Consider the following 24,220-nt stretch of genomic DNA (forward strand, 5'->3'; position numbering starts at 1 on the left):
TACATTCAGTAATACAAATAATTCTTAGGAAATACTTGAACCATGGTGTACTGTTGTAACGTATACCAGTTTGCAGTAATTATCTTTGGGCCACCAATGGTCCCAAACCTGTGTGAGTACTGCTGTGTGGACATGAATGTATGTCTGTGGTTGGGAAGTTTGTGTTTCCCTTTGCTTCTTCTAGTCCAGCTGAAGGGAGGGGAAGAGAAAGGGCTGAAAGAGTCAGTGGGAGAAATTTTTACCAAAGAGATCATCAGCTTCTGAATTTTATTTTAGTCTGCAGCCACCTTGTGCAGAATGCTCCCAGCATCTTATGAAGTGCATGCTGGGAGGGCTAAGCAAAAGATAGGATTCACAAATGAAAGTGAGGTGTAGTCATTTCGATTGATTGAAAACTTCACTTCTTACTCATTCTACTAATGTTCAGAGTAAAGCTGGTCAGTGGGAACAGATAAAGAATATTAATATGTTAATTTCCAAAATGATCTGGTTGCATTTTACGCACTAACACAATTGCAGGTTCTTGCTAAAACTGTTTGCTATAATAAGAAGGGCAGAAAACGACGCAAGTGTCAAAGCACACAAAGGCGTGATGACGACTGAAGGATCTCTCAAAGCGTCACAACATGGCAAAATTTCTTGCCATTGTCTGCTGTCTTATAAAGGGCCAATTGAATTTCACAGAGGAGTAATGCTCACAGGTCTGGTGAAAGTGTAACTAATACAGACTCTGCTGAGCAGTTACCATGCATTTCTAATGAGAGACATGCAGCCAGAAAGTTGTATGCAACGCTTGCTAAGCTCCTGAGGCTGTATGTATCTACCAAGCTTGATGTCTCCTTTTCTTTTCCTTTCTGTAGTGTATTATTTTAAATCATGCATCCAACTATCTAAATTTTAAAGGATCTAAACACACTGTAGGAAGACACAGTTAGAAGATGCCATCATAGTCAAAGCCATTAATTTGGATGAATTTCCTATTACTAAGATATACTGAAATGAACATTGTGGGAAAGCTCAATTTAATGATACCGTGGAGTATATTCTTGCTTCATTCACTGCTGTCCTCTTTGCAAGGTAAGAACTTTATTTCATCTTTGCAGTAATACTAACTTCTACAATTAGTTCTGTAGTTCATTAGTGTGTCTGCTTATTTTTCTATCATAAACCAACATTTTTGACCCTTATTGGAGTTCATTAAACAATTTCACAGGTTAAAAAACTGTTATATATGTCTCCATTCTTTCTGGTAGGGGTTGAAGCTAAAATATATCTTTTTTTTTTTTTTTTTTTTTTTTTTTAAGCATACATTTTTATGTTTGAATTTTTTAACAAAAGAAGCTATTGCAGAATTAAGTTTAAATGTCTTTGTTTCATTGCCACTGTTGTCAGACAAGTAAGCTAGTAATTAATTTCAACAGGGTATAATTTTGTTTGATCAGACTGCACCTGCAGTGTTTTTAAGCGTTTTTGGAATGTTAGAATAAATAATTGTTCCTCTGGCTATAGAAACAATCCTTTTAATTCTTATGCATACGCACTGCAAATAGATCTTGTAGGTAGTTTCTTTAGAGCCATTATAAAGATTTCTAAAACATGAGAATGCAATTAGAATCACAACTGAGTTTTTTAAGTAACAAGCAGAAAAACAGGTTACTGCTCTAGAAGTTTGATAGATAGCACCGCAAAACATAAGCACCTCTTATGTTTTACTAGATATGGTCTAAGCCTCTGAAGAAATAAAAATGCTTCACTCTTTTTGGTGTTAGCATGTAGCAGAGCTGAGACCATGGGAACTTGCAGGTGGTGCGTGCTTGTGGGCATCAAGCTTTCAGGAAGGAAAGCATCTGTTGCTAGAATCCTTGCAATGAGAAGAAGGTTATGTAAAGATACTTTTGGAAACTGAGGTTCATTAACTGCTTTTTAAAGAACAGAACTCTGGTTATTTGCCACATGCAGAGTAATGCTACAGAGAAATATTTACCTTGATGATTTTTTAATCTACAGGAACTTACTGCAAGCTTTCCCTTTTGAGAAAGACTTCAAGGTAAGTTTTTATTCCTTGTTCGTTAATTCTTATGAATAAAACAAAAATGTGTAAGGCTTATCTGTTGTGGTGTAAGTTAGAAAGTAAAATACAGTCTTGAATTTGCCATGTAAGTTGTCATGTATATGTGCATTGGATGTAAAACACACTTTCGGAATGTTTACAATTCTTTTCAAAGAATTTATATAATGAGCATGGATCCTCCATTTGAAAAATGAAGGCACTTATGAAAAATGATACTTCTATGGTCTCAAGAAAGCTTAGAGGAGTAATGGAATGAAACCAAGATGAGATCATTATTTTATGTCTGGAAAAATACATTAAATGAGTATCCTTCTACAATTTTAATTGCATGATAAAATCCTAGCTGCTATTTGAAGCACAGAAAAGTAAGTGCTACACAGCCATAAAATAAACATTTTCAATACAAGTTTTCATGCAGAAGCTGAAATCCAAACAAAACCCAAACTAGGAAATGTTCCTGATCCCATTGAATTAAATGGGAACTATGCCATCAATTCTAGTAGAAGTGTCCAGTCGGACATAGCTTTCGATGTCTAGTGACCTCTGTATCTAGTGAACACACATACGTGCCAAATGATATGCCATCATGGACTGCTGTAAAACCAGTTGTGTTTTATAGTCTGTTGCCCTTGCTTCTAAACCAAATCACAAATTTAAGTCAGCTACAGCTGGTGAGTAATCTTTGCTATTAAAAGCACTATACCAATATAGTCACATCACACTTAGGGCAACTCGCTGCTGCACACACACATTCGAGTACCTATGAATCTGCTTTGCAGTTTTGTATCCTGTCATAGAAGCTTGTTCTGCCTATTTTCCTCTCCCCAACAACCTCCCTGATGTCTGAGAGCAGAGATTGGAGCACTGTTGAATTCTGTAAAATGAGACCACGAAAAGAAAAAAAGAATCACCATTTTAAACGTTAACCCAAGAAAGACCTCTTTGATAAAGTGATGGTAATCAGAGAGAAACACTTCTCTCTGGGGAACGGCTTATTCAGGCTGCTCCGGGGACCTTTGGTTATACAAGATCCTTTTTGTTTTCTTCCAGAAACGAGTTTAATGCAACTCGACAGAAAAGAGATCTCTTAACAACAGAGGTAGGTTATACCTCCGAAAGAGTGGGGAATTCCTCCCCCTGTTCTGTTCGGGGGCTTTGCTATTGTGACAATGGGGCCTTTGTAAGGAGCAAGGCCGTGGTAACTGGAGGATGGTGAGCAGGAGGCACTGTTCCCTACCTGCTGCCTCCAGCCGAGGCCCATGGCCTCACGCATTCATTCACTCCTGGTGAAAGCTTGCTGAATTACCAACCCCGACAGAATAGATGATGCACACCATGGGAAATAACACCACTGCTCTTCTGCTTTTTGTGAAGGTGATCAGAAAACCCCAGAAAGCTGTTAGTGTTTGATGAAAAACACAGTGATGACTGCAGAGGAGGGTACTGCATGTGGTGGTGGTGGCAGCGGCTCCAGCCCAGCCCTAGATCCCACCATTGCAGCCTGAGGGCTGTCCCACTCCACAACCTACACTGCTGCCTTGCATGGGTGATGTCTCACTGCAGTTTTATAGTAAAGAGGAATCTCATTCCCTGCTGGGTAAACACCTCATGCTGCAGAGCCCAAGGAAGGGTTACAGCCCCTCTGCTCATGGACAAGAAGAACTATTTAAGCAGAAGGACAAAGCTTTGTAAAACAAAAGGATTTAAAATAGCCATGAAGAACTGTAGTGGAAAATATCTAACTATCAAGCACTTTACACTGGTAAACTTTTTAGTCTAGTGGGGGCAAAAACCCTGGAGTGCTTGTCATGTGAGACTTGTTCAGTTCTTGGAAGGATTGATGTGACACGACAAACTGCAACAACAGAGCTCTGGGTCAGAACCCAGGACTTCCTTACAGTCCCCTGCCCCCCTGTTCCTCCACAGGACAGGATGCAGATCAGGCAGATCTGTCTCCTCTTTGTTTGGGATGAGCTGAAATGCAGCTCTGAAGAGTCTTTAGTGGGACGTGAAATCCATCACCACTGAAGTGGCTACAATCAGATGATCAGAGAGTGTTGCAGGACATGAGTGAGGGGAATCTGGGGAAGGAGGCATATTGCATCTCCACACTCTCCAACTCTGTATTTTACGGAAGTGAAAAAGGCAGGATTCTTCTCAGAACCCTCACTCCTCCTCCCAGGTATAAACTCAGCTCTCCCCAGTGGAGCTCTGCTGGTCCATCAGCACTGGTGAAGCAGAGGGCATGGAGAGAAGGCCAGCAGTGACCTCAGTATACTGCTGTATAGTTCTCTGTTCCCCTAAACCATGCTTTACCTCCTCATAAGTGCAGCAGTCACTTCCTTTCCTGCTGGTTCAGGCTGCCAATCTGTCCAAAGCACATGAGGTTGTGCCGTGTGCTAAAACAACCTGCCAAGCCCTAACCCACCCCTTCTGTAAGGCCCTGTGCTTGTATTGGTGAATCCATAAAGCACAAATACCCTAATTTTGCTTTTATGTTTCTCTGATAGGTTCGAGCTGCATCTCCTCCATCACACCTAAATGGAACCTTGACGTGGAGCCCACCAAGAGGTCAGTGCTACTCTCCGTGGATGGAGATGCTACTGAACACTCCGTCCTCCTACCCACTTCCTGTTTTGCCATGGGCTTTGTCCCCTACAAAACCCTAACCTATCATCTCATTATCTCATTTCATCCTTGTTACATTTCCTGTTGAAAATGTACTTCCAAAATAATGCTGACAACATTGTAAATATTTGTATCTAGGATTATAATTTCAGCCTGGGAAGGAAAGCAACTATCTGCAAACCTGAAACTTGAAAGACTCTTTTTCCTCCACTTCTGGGGAGCTCTGATTTGTACCATCCTCAGTGAATAGTTAGTAGACAGTAAGGTCTTAACTTTCAAACAGGCTACAAAACTCTTTAATTAAACTGCTTTTAGAAACAATAATTATAACACAAAGCAAGTAATTCCCATGGAATCTTATATTTTTGGCTTAAATCACCTCTTCAGCAGAAACAACCTTTTACAATTTCTTAGCATGTAGTGAGAAATACGTTTAACCAGTTTTGTCTCTGTAGTACATTCTAGACTGTTAATAAGCTGAATATACCCTTTGCTGCAATGCCTATGAGGGAGGAGCTATGTATGAGTTGGGCTGAATTCGGTCAATTAAAATAATCTTTATCCTGTGTATTTCTAGATCGGGAGGACTGGGATTTGGTTTCTTTACATGGGAACTTGACCTTTTGTTTGCTGGGAGGAGACTGACCTTTTGCTCTTTTGTTAGTGTACAAATCTCAGGCTAAAAGAGGGAGAACTTTGTCTTTTAACCAAGGAACACAAAGTATAAAATTAAGTAAATGTTAAAAAGAAAGTGTTGTTGGCTATTTTTCTTAGCTAATATGGATGCTCATGATTTTAGAACAAACATCTAATGTGAGTCTCAACCTGTCTGAAAAATACTGTATCTACTAAAATGTTGCTGTGCTTGCTGACAGGCTTGTGTCCTCAAAAGTGCCTTAATGGAGCAGGCTGCACAGAGGCAGGTGACTGTGATTGTCAGTTCTTTCAAGCTAAAGGAAGCAGGTGCCAAATTGGTAAGTCTGGGGCCGAAGGATTAATCAAGTTTTGTGTTCAATTGATATATAAGGGGAAGGTTTTCAAAACAATATTGTCAGTATAACTGTTGTGATTCCTTTGTAGTAGCAGAACTTCATTCCACTAGAAGACATCCCACTAGAAGACAAGAGCATTGAAATGATATTAGGTGTTAGGGAAATATGTAGAACATCACAAATCTTATATCTTTCATCCTTGTTATTCCTTTTGTTCATGACTCTTACTTCCTTTCCAACCTTGTACTTCTGTAGATGTCTTTGCCATTGTACATTTGTACATTTTTTATTACTGTACTTGTAAATTCAGTGTGTTTTCTGCAGTTCCTAACAACGGTAAGGACCGAGATGGGATTTGCAAATCATGGGGACAATATCATTTTGAAACGTTTGATGGCATCTACTACTACTTTCCGGGAAATTGCTCCTATATTTTTGCAAAAGATTGCGGTACTCCAGAACCACATTACACTGTTTGGGTAAGTGTGTGAGCATATGTTAGAAATACATACTGAGTATTCCTGTATTTCATAAGTAAAGTAACAGGAGAGACATTAAACGGATCAAACTGCTTCATTACATACAAAACTATGCTGCTGGAAAATGTCTAAGCAGTAACTCAAAACACTGGCAAAATAATAATCAACAAAGTCAGTATATTAAAAATAGTATTTCATACTCCCTCTATGCTAAAAAAGGATCTCAGCTCTCTCCTCTCTGGGAAATCCCATGTAGCATATTGGGTCTAAAAGCAGGCCTTGGAAGCTTCAATAAACTTTAGCTGTCAGACTGAAGAACATATCAAATTGCTGAGTGAAGTGCAAACAGCTTTCACCTGCTTGGTGGCTGGGCAGCCAAGTGTAGCAGGCCCTGATTTGCAGTCACTGGCATACTAGGATGGATGGAGAGCTGCCTCCCCCAGCCCATGGAAAAGTCTGTTTCCCTGGGGATTTGTGTTCTAATTTTGGCTTACCTCTGCGTCACACAAGGAAGTTTAACAGCTCAGAAGCCTTTATCCTGATCTATGTATGGGAGGCACTCTTTTTAGAAATTTCTTCAAATTGCAGAGTACCCACAGCTAGTGAGTTTGAGATCAGGGAGAACACTATGCTACCTATGCTACCTCTGAAACAAGGTGACTGTGTGGAGAGGACATAAGCTCATTATGCTATTTTTTCTACAACTGTTGCTGATTCTACAAGAGGAAGAAACAAGAGTGGTCCTAATTGTAATGCAAACACAGTGGTACAAGTGGTCAAAGGAGCAAAGACAGATCTAGATTCTTATTTCCTCTGCAAGGGCTTGTTTTCATTTATAAGTATGTGAATTTCTTACCCCCAGAATAATAGCATCCAGAGAATTTTTATCTGTTGTCTCCACTCACTCAGGTCATAGGCAGATGCTATCTACATTCCATTATTTCATGTAATTCTTTAGATTCAGTGTGCAGCTTTGATATTTTAGGACATTTCTTAAAATGCAGTAGCAAAACCTGCACAGAGGGTGGTGATGCACTGGAACAGGTTGCCCAAGGGAGGCTGTGGATGCTCCATCCCTGGAGACATTCAAGGCCAGGCTGGATGTAGCTCTGGGCAGCCTGGTCTGGTGGCTGGCAATCCTGCACATAGCAGGGGGGTTGAAACTACGTGATCATTGTGGTCCTTCTCAACCCAAGCCACTCTATGATTACATTAAAATCTAGAATCAATATTTTGGTGGATACCCAGTGCTCTGGAAGGAGACAATCTACCATTGCTGGAATAAATGTTATATTAAAGAAAAAAACAACATAAAAATGTTTAATAAGAAAAATCACAAGTAATGCATTACAGTCAGTTCCAACTGGGCTGTAGAGAGCAGAAAATCTTACCAAATGCTCACATTATGGTCCTTCTGATTTTAACAATCCACCTCTCTAGAAAAGAAGAGAACAAAACAATTATTTTGATTTTCCCTGACTGTGCTTCTATCTTACATAGAAACCATTTTTCGATACTATAAATGTTTACTATGTCTTTAATTATGACTTTCTTTATACATGTGAAATCCTTAGTGCTTTTACTGGCTTGGTTTATTTCACTCAAAGAAGCAGTAACTGTTTTTTATTTGCAGCATTAAGCATCAGCCTAGGAAGATTAGTGTATATGTAAGCACTGTATTTGTTTACCAATAGATCTTCTCTGAAGAAGTGAGAGTACTGGTTTCTAATTACAGCCCCTATTACTATGTTGGCAAAGTGTTTCACAGTTACTCATCTATTTAGCTTCACAACACTGTCAAGAAAACTGACAACACAACTCCCATCCTTCTCCAAGAAAACTGTCACATAAGGTCATAGCAGTGTTTAACTGGTTAGAGCATATGAATAGTCAGTCAGAATAAATCTGAGCCGACAGTTTTCATGTCCTGAGAGCTCTTTTTAACACCTTTCTCTAGTAGTGGGCAGTCGTGGATGTCACATACTGACTATAGCCTTGAGACCCACTATTTTTGCAGGTCTCTCCCTGGTTGAGTACCACTTGCTGTGCTCACACTGAGGAGCTGATGTGAGAGTCAAGCCAATACCCTGGTTCATGACCCTATCTGTGTATGATGGGGACAGTCAGATTTCAGAAGAGCTTCCCCATTTCCACTGATGGCCCTGGAACATCAATGAAAAACAGATTTTAACAACGCACTTAAGTTAGATGCCTCCAATAATCTGTGGGATCTTTCACAAATCTCAACAAATCCTGAGTGCTTCAGTAAGGCATGCTCTAGTTCAGCTGGTGCCAGTCTCGGTTGGAAGGGAGAATGCAGGCTTTGGGCTGAGGTTTAGTATCTCATAGTAGTCCCCTCCAGACCTGTACTGAGTTGTAGAGGTATCTTAGTGTGTATAACAAGCTCCTGCACTGGCAGTCATAAGCTAGCTCACTACAGTGTCTGTGTATGAAGTTCATCTGTGTAAAATACCTGAGTATTTCTTTTAGTGTTTAAGCCATTACCTTGTGATACTTCCTGCTGTTAAACAATTGCTGTTTCTCATCAGTATTGGCTAGTGCAAAATTCTAGTTTTGCATATTTTTGTAACAATGACTTCTTTACAATTTAAATATTTTTATCTAAGGCTCTTTGGTGACTAACATACAAAAAAAGTAAATTATCATATGTGTGTCTACGAAAACTTGCATGAAATTATTGATGACAAACACTTATTCTAACTCTGCATATACTCTTCCCCTTGAAGGTTCATAACAGTCCCCACTGTCATGGTTCTGTGTATTCTTGTCAGAGGTCGATCAGCTTGTTTTTTTCAAACCAAGAAGAAATAACTATTTCAGGACATGAAGTAAGAAAGGAAGGAAACAGGTAAGTGTTGACATTCTGATGGTCATTTAAAATGTTTTATTGCAGAAATTCTGGAGTTCAAGAAGTCAGTGCTTTTTATGTCAAACAGGGAACATAATTTGCTACGTATTTTTACTGATCCCTGGCTGTTCTGAATTGGGACTGACAAGAGAGGGAAGATGTAATGGTGTTCATGTAATACTTGAATGAACATTCACTCCCTACATGAACCTTCTGTTCAACTTCTCAGCTCAGATCTAGGGATAAACCAACCTGACTTTGTACAGATTGCCTGCGCCAGACTATTTCAGCTCATCTCCAATGCATCCTGACACCATTTTGAACAAGACAGTCATTATGCTTTGTATGTCGCCATGCTTAATTAAACACATAACCTTATAGACAAGTCTGAATTAATTGGATAAAAGATCTTAAGCCTCCTTTGCCCCTTCTGCACAAATACTCGACAAAAATCTCTGAGGTACATCAAACATCCAAATGTACTCTTTTTTAACTATTTTTTCCCCCCCAGAATTTAAAAAAAAAAAAAGAGTACAAGACTATCACAAGTATTTTTTTGCTGTTTGATGAAGTACAGCAAATTTCAAAGACTTACGTTATTCTTTTGTAACATGTTAGAAGCTATGTATTTGGATGTAATAATGCTATAGACATTAGCATCTGAGGCTGATGACTATAGTACTGTCAATCTGTTCATCCAAACAGAAGCAGTTTTGGAAGATTAGGATTAAATTATGCTACATTATTACTGTTCAGTGTTTTTTGGCCAAGGAAGGATGGTATCTGATGTAGTCATCAAGCTATTCTCAGTGATATTTGGAAAGTCATGGTGGTCAGGTTAAGTCCCCGGTGACTAGAAAAAAGGCGATATAACACCTGTTTTTAAGAAGGGTAGAAAGGATGACCCAGGGAAGTGTCAACTGTCATCCTCATCTCTTTGTTTGCGATCATGTAGCAGATCCCCCTGGAAGCTGTGGTAATGCAGATGAAAGAGAGGGAGGTGATATGGCAGGTTGTGTCATTTTTTATGATGGCTTATCTGTGTCGGTGGACAAAGGAAGAGTCACTGATATCATCTATCTGGACTTCAGTATGACCTTTTACATGGTACCCCATAATGTCCTTTTCTCCAAATACATGGATATGAAGGGTAGACTGTTCAGTGGACAAGAAACTGGTTGTGAGAGCATGCCCAGAAAATGGTGGTCAGTGGCTCAATGTCCAGATAGAGAATAGTAATGAGAGGTATCCCTCAGGGATCTGTACTAGGACTGATGGTCTTTAACATCTTGATGCATGACATTGACAGTGGGATCAAGCATATTTTCAGCAAGACTATGGATGATGCTGAGTTGTGTGGTGCAGTCAGCATGCCCGGGAGATGGGATGACATTGAGAGAGACCTAGACTGGCTTGAGCAGTGGGTCCAGGTGAACCTCGTACAGTTCAACAAATCCAATTGCCAGGTCTTGCACCTAGATTGTGGATAGAAACTTTTGTCCTACCCACTATCACAACAAACTTGGGGCTGTAAGGATAGAGCACAGCTCTGCCAAAAGGGATTTGGTGATGCTGGTGGATGGCAAGCTAGACACAAGCCGGCAATGTGCCCTTGCAGCCCAGAAAGCCACCCGTGTTCTGGGCTGCATCATAAGAAGTGTGGCCAGCAGGGCAAGGGAGGTGGTCTGGCCCCTCTGCTCTTTGTTAATGAGACATCACCTGGAGTACTGTGTCCAGATGTGGTTTCAAATCAGAAGAGGGGAGATTTAGATTTGATGAGGTCAGGCTGAATGGGGCTCTGAGCAAACTTATCTACCTATGGATGTCCCTGTTCAGTGCAGAGGAGTTAGACTAGATGACCATTAGGTGTTCCTCCCAACTAAAAAACTATATGATTCTATGATATATAATTTTTGTTCAAGAGCATCTTCTGCACTGTAAAATCCTCTATTCGCATTCAGCAAACCTGATGATCGATCCTGTGCCCAGAAGGACTGCTGGTGCTCACCATACCAGGAGCACTGATAGTAATGTCACAGAGCTGCTTATGCAAAACAGGATGCTTATGAAGTCATGTATTCTTCTATGTGCCTGTGCTGAACTTTGAAAATGAATATGTATTATTCTTTCAGAGTTACATCAGAACAATTGATACTTATATACATCAGAAAAGCATTCACTTGTAATGATCAATACAGACAAGCAAGTAAGAATAGATAGCAAAGAATAGATAGTAAAAACATGATGAAGAACTGAAGTGACTGTATAAACATGGGGAAAAAAAGGGTGTAGAGAGTTAGACGATGATGTTCTGTGTGTATTTTTCCTACTAATAACCTTGTTTCATCTGTGATCTTTGAAGTACGCTGTTTATTTTTTCAGATTAATGTTGCCACAGACAGTTGGAAATGTTTTCTTTGAGAGATTGGCTGACTATATTCTGGTGAAAACTACCTTTGGTTTTTCTCTTGCTTGGGATGGAAACTCTGGTATTTATATTAAGCTGACAGAAGATCATCACGGAAAACCATGTGGCCTCTGTGGAAATTTTAATGGCGATAAATATGATGACCTGATACTGCAAAATAGTAAGTAAATAGCTAGGAAATACACTCTTACCTAGTGTAAGCAGCTCCACGTTCACTTAAAATCTATTATGCAGGAAAAAAGAGTCCTTATTTCAATAGAAAATAGAATATGTGCTCTATTCTTCATTACCAGTCAAGATGTTTAGGGAAAAAATCCCTATTCAAGAAACTATTTATATGTATGCTTAAGCCTTATCTTGCTCAGCAAAGTACTTGGTGTATGTTTATCTTAGCTGGTGGAAGTGCCTTGAAATAATAAATAAATAAGCAAATACTTGTGGTTTTCTCTATGTTCAAGAATGGAGGAAGGAGTGAAAAGCCAAAATATTAATATTTGGAAAAAACACCGTGTTGAGTCATTTGTTTACACTGCCACAAAAATATCAGCTGAAATATTTACATTTAAAAGCATTTTCCAGAAAGTTCCTCATATCTCTCTGTTGGTATGTTGCATTAAGGGCCTCCTAGAACCCTGTATGGTGAGTTGCCTCATCTGAGGAAGAAGTGACTTCCTGAGTTGGTAGAATATTCTGTAATCTTTGTAATTCTAAATAGTTGTACTTTCTAGAAACTTTTGTCCTATTCATAACCAATGTGAAGAAAGAGCAAACATAGGAATTCAGTTTGATAAAAATAAAGATAGAACTGTTTTACCATTGATTGCTGAGAGAATCAAATCCCATGACCCTACATTTTGTTAAGTCACAAAGGTTATCTCACTGTAACTTTTTTCCCCTGCTCTGTTTTGTTCCATTCATTACAGTTGATAGGCAGGAGGTGTTTGACATTTTGAATGATGGAAGAAGCAGGCTACATTTCTTTGCACTGTTTAAAAAATCTGCCCAATATTAATTCCTAGTATTTCTTTTGTCATGAAAGAAGTGGATTCACTGTTTCATATCTGAATGGTAATTCAGAAGAGATAATGAATTCACACAAATTCTTTAAAAGTAATTATATCTCAGCATTTTTAAATGTGTTCTTAGTTATAAACGACCTCAAGTATGACAGTTGTTCAACCTCAGAGCTACATGTTTTTTCCACTGTCATTTCTTCTGGTACTTCTCTTTGTCAGAAGTGACAGTATTATTGTAGTGTACAATCCAGAGCACTGTGAATTACTTCAACCTTGAACAAGTTGTATGGTAACCTTGGTACCTTGGCTCTGTGCAATGCAAGATGTTCTGCTGTCTTCACATGAATAGACTACTAAATTGAAATTGCTTCTAAGCTGCAACTTTTTTCTAAATGTTTCAGTTTCTGGAATGAGTTAGGATGATCATTTGCCTCCCCTGACTATACTATTCCCACAGTACTGTAAAGGAAGTTCTTACATCTATCCTGAATCTGAGAGAGTCTGAATGCCCTGTTTGCACTGTCTTACATAATGAAGCTGTGGAGTCTCAATTTCAAAGCATAGTTTAAAAAATCAACTCCTGTTCTGTTTCCTTCATCTTTCATGCCATCTTTATATTGCTTTAATACATGGGACTCAATTTGTGCATAAAACCATTTTAAGGACAGTGATTTTGTGTAGTGGGATTTTTTTTAAGACTTAGAATGTTTTTTTCAAGACACATCAAAATGAGAATAAAATCACTTTAATGTTTCTGCAGAACCAGGTTTTTATCGACAGGTTTACTTCTAGATGAAAACAAGCCTTTTAGTTTGGGAAGGGTTTTCAGAACACTTCTGTCAGAAAAGGAGAAAAGTTTTAACTCTCCCTGGCTCTTAAGTAAACTAGCTTGGTTTAGCTTTGTTTGTCTGTGCACATCCAACTATGATTATCTGATCATTGTGTTTTGGGACTTTCCACATTCCAGAGTGTCAAACTGTGTACATCTTGTGCTGAAAGAAGTTGAATTAAGTTTTGCTGTTCTATGAATTAAAAAAAAAAAAAAAGGAAAAAAGAAAGAAAAGAAAACAAAAAAAGCATCAACTAATTTCATTCCAATATTCTATCTCCTAACCAATGCATAGTTAAAAATAACGTAGATACGTAGATATTAACTATGATTCTTCAAATTGGAGGCAGTAAACTCTCTCTAGCATACTTAAGAACATAAAGAAAATGTAATACATTGTTCTTGCTGCAAAAGTATGGGATTTTTGGGTTTGTTCCTTTACCACAACCTTCTTATATGTTCTTATGTGTCTGTTGCCATGACTTCCAATCACACATCTCATTCATTCATTCTCCCATCCTCATGCTGTTAGGAGAATTGGGCAAGTATTGTGTTTGTCATAGGGGTTTTCTGCAGTAGAGGAAAGAGAGTGAGATAACAGTGCTAACTGACCACTGTGAAACATGATGAAAATCTTAAACTGTTTTAAAGAAATGTATTTTTTCTTAAGCATTCAGTGTGTTACAGTAGTTCTTATTTGTATATTTGTTATAAAAGTGTCATTAATTGTATTTAAAAAGAATATTTGCCTCATACATATGTATATATTTTTTCATCTAAATGTGTTATAAATATTGCCTAATGTCAAAAAGGAAAAATGAACTTTTCCTAAACTCTACCTACCCTATGCATACCTACATCTGAAGTAACACATGTATTTAAAAACATTCAGAAATTTCCAAGACATCTTTTGAGCTTGTGCTGACAGTCTTTCTTCTGGGTGCTCTTGTCGTACAGGAGGTGAATATACAGAAGACATTGCTGAATTTGGAAATAGCTGGGCTGTGCAAATATCAGATGATGCAGCTTGTGTACCTACTGCCTTAGATTTTTCCAGTCCTTGCTCAGCTAACACAGAATCCACTGAGGTAAATTAATCATGTAGTAATTATTTTTATTATTATCGTTAATTTAAATCTTCCCTGCCTTGTGATAGTACAATAATCTAGTAATATAAACCATATAGAAAAAAAACCTCAACTGCCTTGAGGCTTTGAAAAGGTTCAGGTCAGGGCTGCTGCTAGAGAATGTCCGAAGATCTTCAGTTTAGTGTAAAAGTACAAGCATTCCAATAGGATGTGCCAAGTGGTAAAGGACTGCTGGCAGAGCTCTTCATTGAATTTCCAGTTCTGGCATCTTACAGCTCATGATGTTGGAAATAATGAAATATTGCAGAAGTACTGTGCTCAGCTCCGGGATTGACATGAATTACATTTATGGTCATTTTGCAATCTGCCATGCCAAGTAGTTTAGGAGCAGTATGTGATCAAGCCTCTGTAGTTAGAGAGGACAAATTTTAGGAAGAATAGTAGAGAACACATAATAAATGGAGACTTGAGATTCTCAAGCTTTAGTGGGAGTATGAAGGACCCTAGATTAGATCATCAAAGCTAAAAATAATTATGCTTGTTCAGAAAGTATTTTCTAACTATTGTTTATTGATTTTCCTTAATGCACAGGATATATTCTTCAAGTGCCAAATATTCCTACAATTTCCTTTTCTCAGCTGTCATGAGAGCATAGATCCATATTCTTATATTTCTAGCTGTATGAATGATCTTTGCAGGTAAGAATGGAGTTCTTGTTTACTCACTTTGATGCATGAAATGAATATTTTCTTTTTTGAGCAGTACTGAGTGAAGTTAGTAGGAACTAAATGAGTTCAAAATGGAAGAGATGGTGTTTCTTTCAGTGGGTGCTTTACTGTGGAGCTAGAGGACACATAACCTGTGTCTCAGCTAAGAGAGAGATTGGTTGCTAGATATTTACATGAATTCAAGGGAAGACTAGACAAACACATGGGAGAGAAATTCATAGAAAATCACTAATGACAAAAGAGAGTTGCTAATCACACACACACAAAATACCTACGTCTGGAAGCTCTGAGTCAAAAATACATGAAGACTAGGACGACACTAAGGAGGAAATATCAGTTATACTGGAGGAGCAGAAAGATTTCCTCGACAGCGTCAGACTTTTTCTGATAAAAATATAGCAGAGCAAGCATCATCATTCAAACATGTAGGTCTTTTTTCAGAACTGTTTTATTTACATAAATTCAGAGATGTCAAAAGAAATTCACCTCTCACTGGTATTGGTGGGAGTTGCACACCCTCAGCTGCTGGTGTTAAATGTAAACCAGTATTTTTCTCTTAGCCCTGGACTCTTATTTATTTGTCAGTCATTCACAGTAAACAGATGCTTCAGAGAGTAATTGAACAGAAAACTAAGCAGTGTATTACTTCCTTTTTAAAATGGTCTTACAACCAAGAAGCAATTGTCATAAATAATAGGAACTGTGCCAGGTACTATTATAATCTCAGATTGTCATCAATTTAATTGAAAGCATACAGAAAGGTTCACATGACTAAGAGCAAGAATCCCGCAGTAGTATCCATTACAACTTGTTAGTTCATTTTCAATGAATTTTGAGTTTTGTTCTGCCACCAAGTGAATATGGAAGAATTTGAGTTTGTAAGCAAGTTCTCAAAGTGTTTCTTCTGCAGTTGATGCTCTGTACATTAATTCCACTAGGAGAAGAGCTGAGCTGCTTCTGCATAGCCTCAGTGTAACTCAAGAGTTTATTGTGCCTTTTCCTCAGTCAAATGAAGAATAATGAAAAGCAAATTTTAAGACGCGATATTTAATTAGTGTCATGATGTTAAGAAACAAAAAGAAGCATAATGAGAAGCAAATTTTCCAATGTGATACTGTCAGTGTTACAGCATTAAGGAGGTTTTGATTTTTGTTGAAATGGATGTGTGTGCTGAATGTGAATTGTGTGAATGTTAAAAACCTTGAAGGAAGTTTCTGTGTCTGAGAACCTAATTAATTTAGGCTTATTTTGCTTACAAGAGGTCTCTTCTTGTGGCTTAGTGTCAGTTTATAAAGGGGGGCCATTTCATATGCCAAGTATTCTTTCTATTAAGACCCATTTAATTGGATTAGATAAAGAGAATTGGGAGAAACTGATCACTGTAACAAAGAATATAGCGGTGTTTGATTTGGTAACAGATGTGCTGAAAGCAGAATACAAATACAATTTAATATATTCTCAAGACCATTAATTTTGGAAGCTTGATCTTTTGTGCTGAAAGACAAACTCAGCTAATCTGTCCTGGTCATGCTTATAACAGAAATGTCTAATTATGACCAGTTCATTTTGACAACAAGTCCTTCATGGAGAGTGATAGGAATTGTTAGGTTTTCACAGTAAAAAACTGCTAGTATTTTGCCATATGTAATTTACGTCTGGGTAAAATCTGAGGTTATTTAAATACTGATGAATATCTCTTTACTTGACTCTGGCAGAAATGGATTATCCAGCTTCTTCTGTATAGATTAATGTAGAGATAATGGCTTTGCCCAAGATTGCACTGTAACTCTCTGAACTTGTCTACAGTATTTGACAGATAATGCTTCTAATGCTAAGTGGCAAGGTCAGAAGTCTAACAACAGGGCTTTCCTCACCTAAGTTCAGGGACTGAGTTTGAGTTAGAAACTTGAACTTGATAAGGGACATTTGGTCCAAGTATCAGTGTAGATAAGAGTTCCCATACCAGGCAGGAAGGAGAGGGTAAAGACATGGATCTTGTTATTATCATAAAATCACAGAATGGTTTGGGTTGCGAAGGACCTTTAAGATCATGTAGTTCCAGCCTCCTGGCAGGGACACCTCCTACTAGATCATGTTGCTAGAATGGCAGCCTGGACTTGAACACATCTGGTGTGGGAGTGTCCTCTCTGGGCAACTGTTCAATTGCATTCTTGACCTGTAATGCTGAACTACACTGTTGCTTTTCTGGGCAATTGTTGAATTGTATTGTTGAACTGTCCATTGTCTTAATGACAAGGTTATGGTTTTCTTCTACCATCCTCTAGGACAGCAGCATCAGCTGAGTGAAGTATTCTGAGAAGTCTCCCATGGCACTGATTTGTAGGGGGGATTTAAGTTTTGTGATTACTCCCTTGTTTTATCATTTCAGGGTGGATGATGATGAAACATACTGCAGAGCAGTGACAGAGTATGCTAGAGCATGTTCCCATGCTGGGTCCCCTGTGCGAGACTGGAGAGATGATTTTCCTGCTTGTAGTAAGACTCTTCATTAATGCATACTGTATGATATTTGAAATACCACCAGATATCCTTTTCAAATAATTCCATTTTAACAACATTTGTCGCTACAGGACTCAAACCTTACACTGAAGTAGATCAGCCAGCTTCATTATTGACAGAGAACAAAGAAGTCAATGACTTGCTTGAGGATTATTTTAATTCCATTGAGATCTCATGTAGATACATACCAAATTCACATTTGTGCAGATTGCTTTGAAGCTTCATGTAAGTTGATCATATTCCACAAGGAAGAAAAAAACATCTGTGGGGATCTGATATCGTCACTGTTTCCAGCTGACCTTTCAGCCTCTACCGGCTTTGTAACAGAATGAATAAAGGGAATGCAGCTCTTTCTCATCATCACTGCTCTCTATCAATTGTAGTTCAGTCAAATGCACAGAACTTGGAACTAATTGAGAAATGAGCACATGTTCCCCTGTTACAGGAGCTATAACCTGTAGTGGAGAGGTGATGGAAGAATTTGATAAACAGGCTTAAATACTGATGAGAGATTCACTGCAGTTCATGAATTACAGCCTCTTCAAACAATCCATTCTACCTAATCTTGCTAATCACCTACACCAGGAGTGTTGCACAGTTATTTATTCAGTGAGATAAGACTTCTCCTGTATGGAAAGAGAAATAGCACAAATGCACAATGTAATGTGCTCTTTTTCTAGCTGAGAAGTGTGAAGACAGCTTTGTACACCGTGATTGTATCAGTTGTTGTCCACCAACTTGCACCTTTGAAAAAGATTGTCTTGGCAGCAACCTGCACTGCTTAGATGGATGTTACTGTCCGGATGGTGAGTACTGTTAATTTTATGTGAAAAATATTTGTAAAGTTAATATCCAGCATTGTAATAAAGTTGTCTAAATAAACTATGCTTAAAGGTAAAAGCCAGAAAATAGGAATAGTTTTAGTTGTTTCAGTTTTTGGTTGTCTAACTGTGATTCTGCTTTTTATTGTGTTCTAAATGTTTACAGAGAATATTATGGCATAGAATAAAATATCATTTAAAATCCAGGGCCATCACTAATGCTGTCTACAATGAAGCATAGCATAGGTTTAATCAACTTTATTAGAATTATTCCTGAAGCAAAAGAGGTTTTGTTTGAACAGAATATATCATACACTCTGTTCAAGAAAAATTCCTGCGATCTCTACTAAAGGAAAATTAGGAACTGGTCAATGAACAGCCCAATTATGAAAGGGCTAGATATTATATGATATCAAAACCTTTTTGGTTTTGGGTCTGTAGAAGTTTATGTACTTTAGGCAAACATTTTTCATAAAACAACCTTTCAGAATGAAAACTGCTGTGAGAGAGCTAAAGCACTGAACACTCTGAGCATTCTGCTGTCACTAGGTGACTCTTTTATACTGGCAGATCTGAATGTTTGAGTAAGATGGGGCAACCACAGTCTATTAACTTTTCTTTTATCTCAAATGTTAACTTTCCCCCCGATAGGTCTCATTATGGAAAATGGAACTTGTATCTCCGTGTCAAATTGTCCTTGTATTTATCATGGAACTGCCTTCCCTGTAGGCTCAAAAATTGAGCAAGAATGTAGTAATTGGTATGTGAAAGCTTCATGTATGTGTTTCCTCTATCTGTTACTGTTTCCTGTGGTTAGTTTAACATCATAGCCGTGCTCAAATGTCAAAGAATAGTTAGTATTTATGCTTTATGGTCTGGGCTTTGTGTATTACCAAAATACACAGTTCTACAGAAACAGCGAATTCAAGATCTGTTAAATAGTTCATAGTTCCTATTGTGATAAATATCGGAACACTGAATTTCTGTATTTTGTGTTTTTTCTTTAGTGTTTGTACTGGTGGCATTTGGAACTGTACTGATCACGATTGCCCAGGTATATGTATTTCATGATTTCTTTTCTTTCCTCGATGAACACAGGGGATACACTTTTCCAAAGACAACAGACTCAAATGTAATCCAAGGGTTTGGGATGCTATTTTAAGTAGAAAGATTTAGCTCATGAATGTCCAGTAGCAATGGGACAGCTGAGGCAAAACTGTTAACTGCTTGCTTGTACTTGCCTTGCTTTTTCCTATTTCTTTCCATTTCCAACGTGTTATTTTCACACATTTTATTCTAATTCCTACTTATGTGTTTTGGGATGTGTATCTAATTCAACAGACAGCTGCTGCACTGTCTGTGCAGTGGGCCGTGGAAAAGATTCTCCTCACTTCTAGATGCAGTTGTAATGCAGAGAATAAGAGCATCATTCTGTTGCTCAGAGTGCTCTGTTTTCACCCTTCTAGCAACAGTTCATGTCTGGATCTTTCTCTTTAAAGATCACGCATCTCTATAATGAGTTGCTGAGACAAACAAATCACCAGGTAGTGAAACTTGACAGTTGACAGTTGTGTACATTAAACAAAATCATACTGTAAAACTTGTGAAAGAGATTTTTATTTTATTTTTTAATGAATTAAAGGATCTCCTATGAATGAGTTAGCAAACAAAGCTTAGCTTAGGTACTAAAAAAAATCTTAGGAAGGTGGATCTGTAGAATAAAATGCTGTCACTGAGTACCAACACACATGCATCTTGTATGTGCATGCAGGGGGTCAGTTCTAGTCTTGTCCTAAAGAATGAATGCCTGTTAGCAGTAGGAGTGGGTCAGGTGTGCTCCCACAGATTGCCTCCTGCTTCAGTTCAGCCAAAAGGAATCTAGCTTATGTGCTATGATGTGACCTTACAAACTGAACCAAAGTGCAGTAAGTGGGGATCTGCTGGAGACTTACTGCAAGAGTGGTATCCTGATCTGAACTAAAACAAGAATGTAGAGGCACCCTGAGGACAGACAATGGGTATCTGCTTACCTAGAGTTTAGGACAACCCACATGTTCAAGCATAGCAGTTTCATGCCTGCAGCAACAAGCAGTGCTGTAGTACCAGTGAGGGAGGAGAAAGAAGCTGGCTCTCTCTTTCACACCTAGCCATGCCAAAAGATGATGAGGAAGATTACAGGAAACTTCAGAGCTGTAACGCAGAGAAAGCTTTTCCATGTATTCTAGGGAATCAGTGACTCACATCTCAGCCTAGATAGCACTAAAGCTACACATGGGTGTGTGCAAAATGAGATGGTATACAATGGAAAGATGTGTATATAACATATTTCAATTTCAAATGCTGTAACAGGTAAAAAAAATATGGCTCTAAGGGGAGAATTATTATTTTTTATTGTATTATATTTCTCATTTACAGAACAACAACTCATTAAGTGAACATTCATATTTAACTTTTTTTTCTCTCAAGCTGAGTGCTCCGTCACAGGTAACTCCCATTTCACAACATTTGATGGACGTCATTTTACTTTTCTTGGGATTTGCCAGTACATTTTAGTAAAAGGCACTGGAAAGAACAAATTCGCAATCACTTTACAGAAAGCACCTTGTGGACATGTAAGTCATGCTTTCATTGACCATCCATAACAGAAGTGTATATGTGTTTCAGATATTTTGCATAGGTGCTACTGTAGATTATCAGGTTATGTTAACATAAGAATATTGTGAATTGAAGTCTATTGACAGGTTTTTGTTTTTTTTTTGTTTTTTGTTTTTTTTTAAGTGGCTGTATTACTGCATGTTTTATTGTCCTTTATAAAATCTGTTGCAACTTTAGAAGGATTAAGTCTGAGGAGTTATTCAACTCTGCGTATTAAATGAGTGTATATATCTACAGTCATACAATCAAAGAATTATAGAATCATTAAGGTCTACCATAATCACTACCATATCCCTAAGTGCCAAATCTGCATGTTTGTTGAACACCTCTAGAGACACCATGTCCCTCGGCAGCCTTTTTCAGTATTTGACTACTCTTTCTGAGAATAAACTTTTCTTAATATCCAACCTAAACCTCATCTGGTGCAAATTTAGTCCATTACCTTTTGTTCCTTTTGTTCTGTTGCTTCTGTCACTAGTAACCTGGGAGAAGAGACCAACCTCCAGCCTCCTTTCAGGTGGCTGTAGTGAGCATTATGGTTTCCCCTGAGCCTCCTCCAGACAAAATAATCCCAGTTCCCTCAGCCATGTCTCATAAGAACTTGTGCTCCAAACCCTTCACCAACTTCATTACGCATCTTGGACCTCAATGTTTTTCTTGTAGAGAGGGGCCCAAAACTGAACACAGTATCTGAGGTGCAGCTTCACCAGTGCTATATACACAGGGACAATCCATAGATTTCCCTAGTCCTGCTGGCTATGCTATTTTTGATACAAGCCACAGTACCATCAGCCTTCTTGGACTACTGCACAGCTTTCCAGCCACTTTGCCCCAAGCTTGTAGTATTCCATGGGCTTACTGTAATCAAAGCATGGGAGCAAGTGCTTGGTCTTTTTGAACCTCATACAATTGGCCCCAGTCCATTGATCCAGCCCATCCAGATTCCTCTGTAGGGCCTACCTACCCTCAAGTATATCAATACTTCCTCTCAGTTTGGTGTCATCTGCAAACTTACTAAAGGGATTAAGGAATCCCTTTGTCCAGATTATTAATAAAAACATGGGACTGTATGCAGGTGTCTCAAGCTTTAGAAAAGCTTTTGCTGGTTGTAATTTTAGATGTGTATTTGTTATATTTTAGCATATTTATTTGTTGGAACAGTGCTGTTTAGAAATTTTTTAAGGAGACTAGCAACCATGCATATTTGTTTGAAAGTATTTTGGCATGTTACGAATAAAGGTGTTTATAAAAAGTGCTTCCATGCAGGACTTTACTTATGATGTTTTTAGGTAACTGGGCTGTCAGAAGGGGCTCAGACTGAGCCTCACAGGATGCCATGTGTACCTCTGTACCTCTGCTTTTCTTTATGTCTCTTCTTCCTCATAAGTGATGAGACTCCTATGTTTTGCATTTCAAGTGGCCTCACGGATGACAGAGTTGGTTATGTAGTCACTGAGAGACAGCGATGCTGCTAAAAGTGACCTCTAGTTACAGCTCTAGGCACTCTGAAAAATTTCCGTGTAAAAACACAAAGACCCAGAAGAATTTAAGATGTTTGACATCAGTTGGTTATGTTTCAGCTCTGGTCCTGTATCTGGGTTCATAAATTTTGCCTGGATAGCACTTTAAAATGATGGATGTTGGTTTTTATGCCACATTTTCTTGATAGTCACACGTTTACAAATCATTTTAGTCTATTTCTGGAGAAAATAAATTCTTTTGTCTGGAGTCAGAGATGATGAACGACATTTCAAGTGTGCAGTAGTTTCTTTCTACTTCATTGCTACATCTGGGCTCTGAGCTTGGGAATCCAATATCAATACTTGGAGATTTCTGTCTGCTTACTGCTAGACTGCCGTAATAGCTAAAATGAATTCACATTACTCTTATATGCACAAGCAGTATTTTTCTTTTTTACATTTAATTTTGGATACTCAGTTTAATGTTTTGAGTAGTGGTTTGCACTTGAATTACCTGATGTCAGTATTTCCTTTCTATACAACTGTTTTCTTTCCTGTTTGTTTGCTTTTGCTTTCCATGCTACTATTGTCTTTGTGATCTTTATGATGGTGAAATTTGTTTCTGCTTAGAACTTTGACCATGCCTGCATTGAGTCTATAACACTAGTTCTCGAAGATGATGTGAGCAAACAAGTAACTCTCACAAGATACGGTCAAGTCCAAACCAGTCCTAACCAAGGTTTTAACATTAATGGTAAGAAAATACATGGAGTAGAGACTTAGTAAGGTTTGCATTTTTCTGTTTATGTGCTTCAAAGCATTTTAATTATATCTGTCTTGTGAAATTATTCTTTCAGCTGGTGAAATGAGTCCCTCATTACAGCCTTCTTTCTTTGCATTTCTTATCTTGCTAAGTGCACAGGAATTCCACTCATCTGTTTTTCCTCTGTTTAGGGGAGAGGGAGGAAGAAAAAAGAAAAAGAGGTGAAGAAGTTTAAAGTCATCTTGATATTGATGTTCAGATCAAACTTAACTGATGTATTTTGTAATAAATTACATGGAACAGAGTCCATGCACTCAAAGGGTCTTTGTCACTTTCAGTCTTGACTTGTGAGTTCAGGAAGGTTACATCACAATTTTTATAAGGCTAGTAAGAAATAGACCTTGAAAGGAAGCTACAAAATCAAGCTCTGAAGGTGGAAATGATAAAGCAATGTTTAATCTCTCTCTAGTAATAGATTCTCACTGGATTTTTAGTCTTTTCTCTAATAGTAAAGTAGTATTTCACCGTTCCTTTCTGAGCCCCTGGCAATCTGGAGCTTAGGGAATCCTGAGTTTGTGACTGCAGCTAGTTTTTTTCTTCACTGGATCTTTCTAGACATAGTTTTGCTTTTGGCATTTGCAGCTTCCTAAAGCATAGCTTCAAAGCTCAGTTTTAATTATGTTGAAAGTTCTGCTTCATACTTTTGCTGGTAATTTCATTTTATATCTTTTGAATCAGTCCCTACTGATCTCATCAGAGTATACAACAAATATCATCTATGACAAATATTTTGGTATAGTGTTCTTGATAATGGGTTTATCTATTAAGCCTTATCAGTTTACAATGTTTTGAAGCTTACGTGAGCATTTTATC

At 38.1% G+C, this 24,220-nt stretch overlaps 1 protein-coding gene across 1 annotated transcript in view; it reads left to right on the forward strand.

Annotated features, from left to right (window-relative positions):
• Nucleotides 1-998: 998 nt before the first annotated feature.
• The window catches only part of OTOGL (otogelin like), an 84,524-nt gene continuing 61,302 nt past the window's right edge, over nt 999-24,220 (forward strand). Inside the window, exons 1-16 of the mRNA XM_072330259.1 lie at nt 999-1,077; nt 2,008-2,047; nt 3,122-3,170; nt 4,582-4,642; nt 5,575-5,673; nt 6,016-6,170; nt 8,918-9,039; nt 11,422-11,627; nt 14,273-14,400; nt 14,992-15,098; nt 17,518-17,624; nt 18,329-18,454; nt 19,121-19,229; nt 19,477-19,523; nt 20,936-21,081; nt 23,215-23,338. Of these exons, the coding sequence (XP_072186360.1) occupies nt 999-1,077; nt 2,008-2,047; nt 3,122-3,170; nt 4,582-4,642; nt 5,575-5,673; nt 6,016-6,170; nt 8,918-9,039; nt 11,422-11,627; nt 14,273-14,400; nt 14,992-15,098; nt 17,518-17,624; nt 18,329-18,454; nt 19,121-19,229; nt 19,477-19,523; nt 20,936-21,081; nt 23,215-23,338 (1,705 nt within the window). The remainder of the gene's footprint in view (nt 1,078-2,007; nt 2,048-3,121; nt 3,171-4,581; nt 4,643-5,574; nt 5,674-6,015; nt 6,171-8,917; nt 9,040-11,421; nt 11,628-14,272; nt 14,401-14,991; nt 15,099-17,517; nt 17,625-18,328; nt 18,455-19,120; nt 19,230-19,476; nt 19,524-20,935; nt 21,082-23,214; nt 23,339-24,220) is intronic.

Source organism: Excalfactoria chinensis, chromosome 1 (genome assembly GCF_039878825.1).
Source record: "Excalfactoria chinensis isolate bCotChi1 chromosome 1, bCotChi1.hap2, whole genome shotgun sequence".
Taxonomy (NCBI): domain Eukaryota; kingdom Metazoa; phylum Chordata; class Aves; order Galliformes; family Phasianidae; genus Excalfactoria; species Excalfactoria chinensis.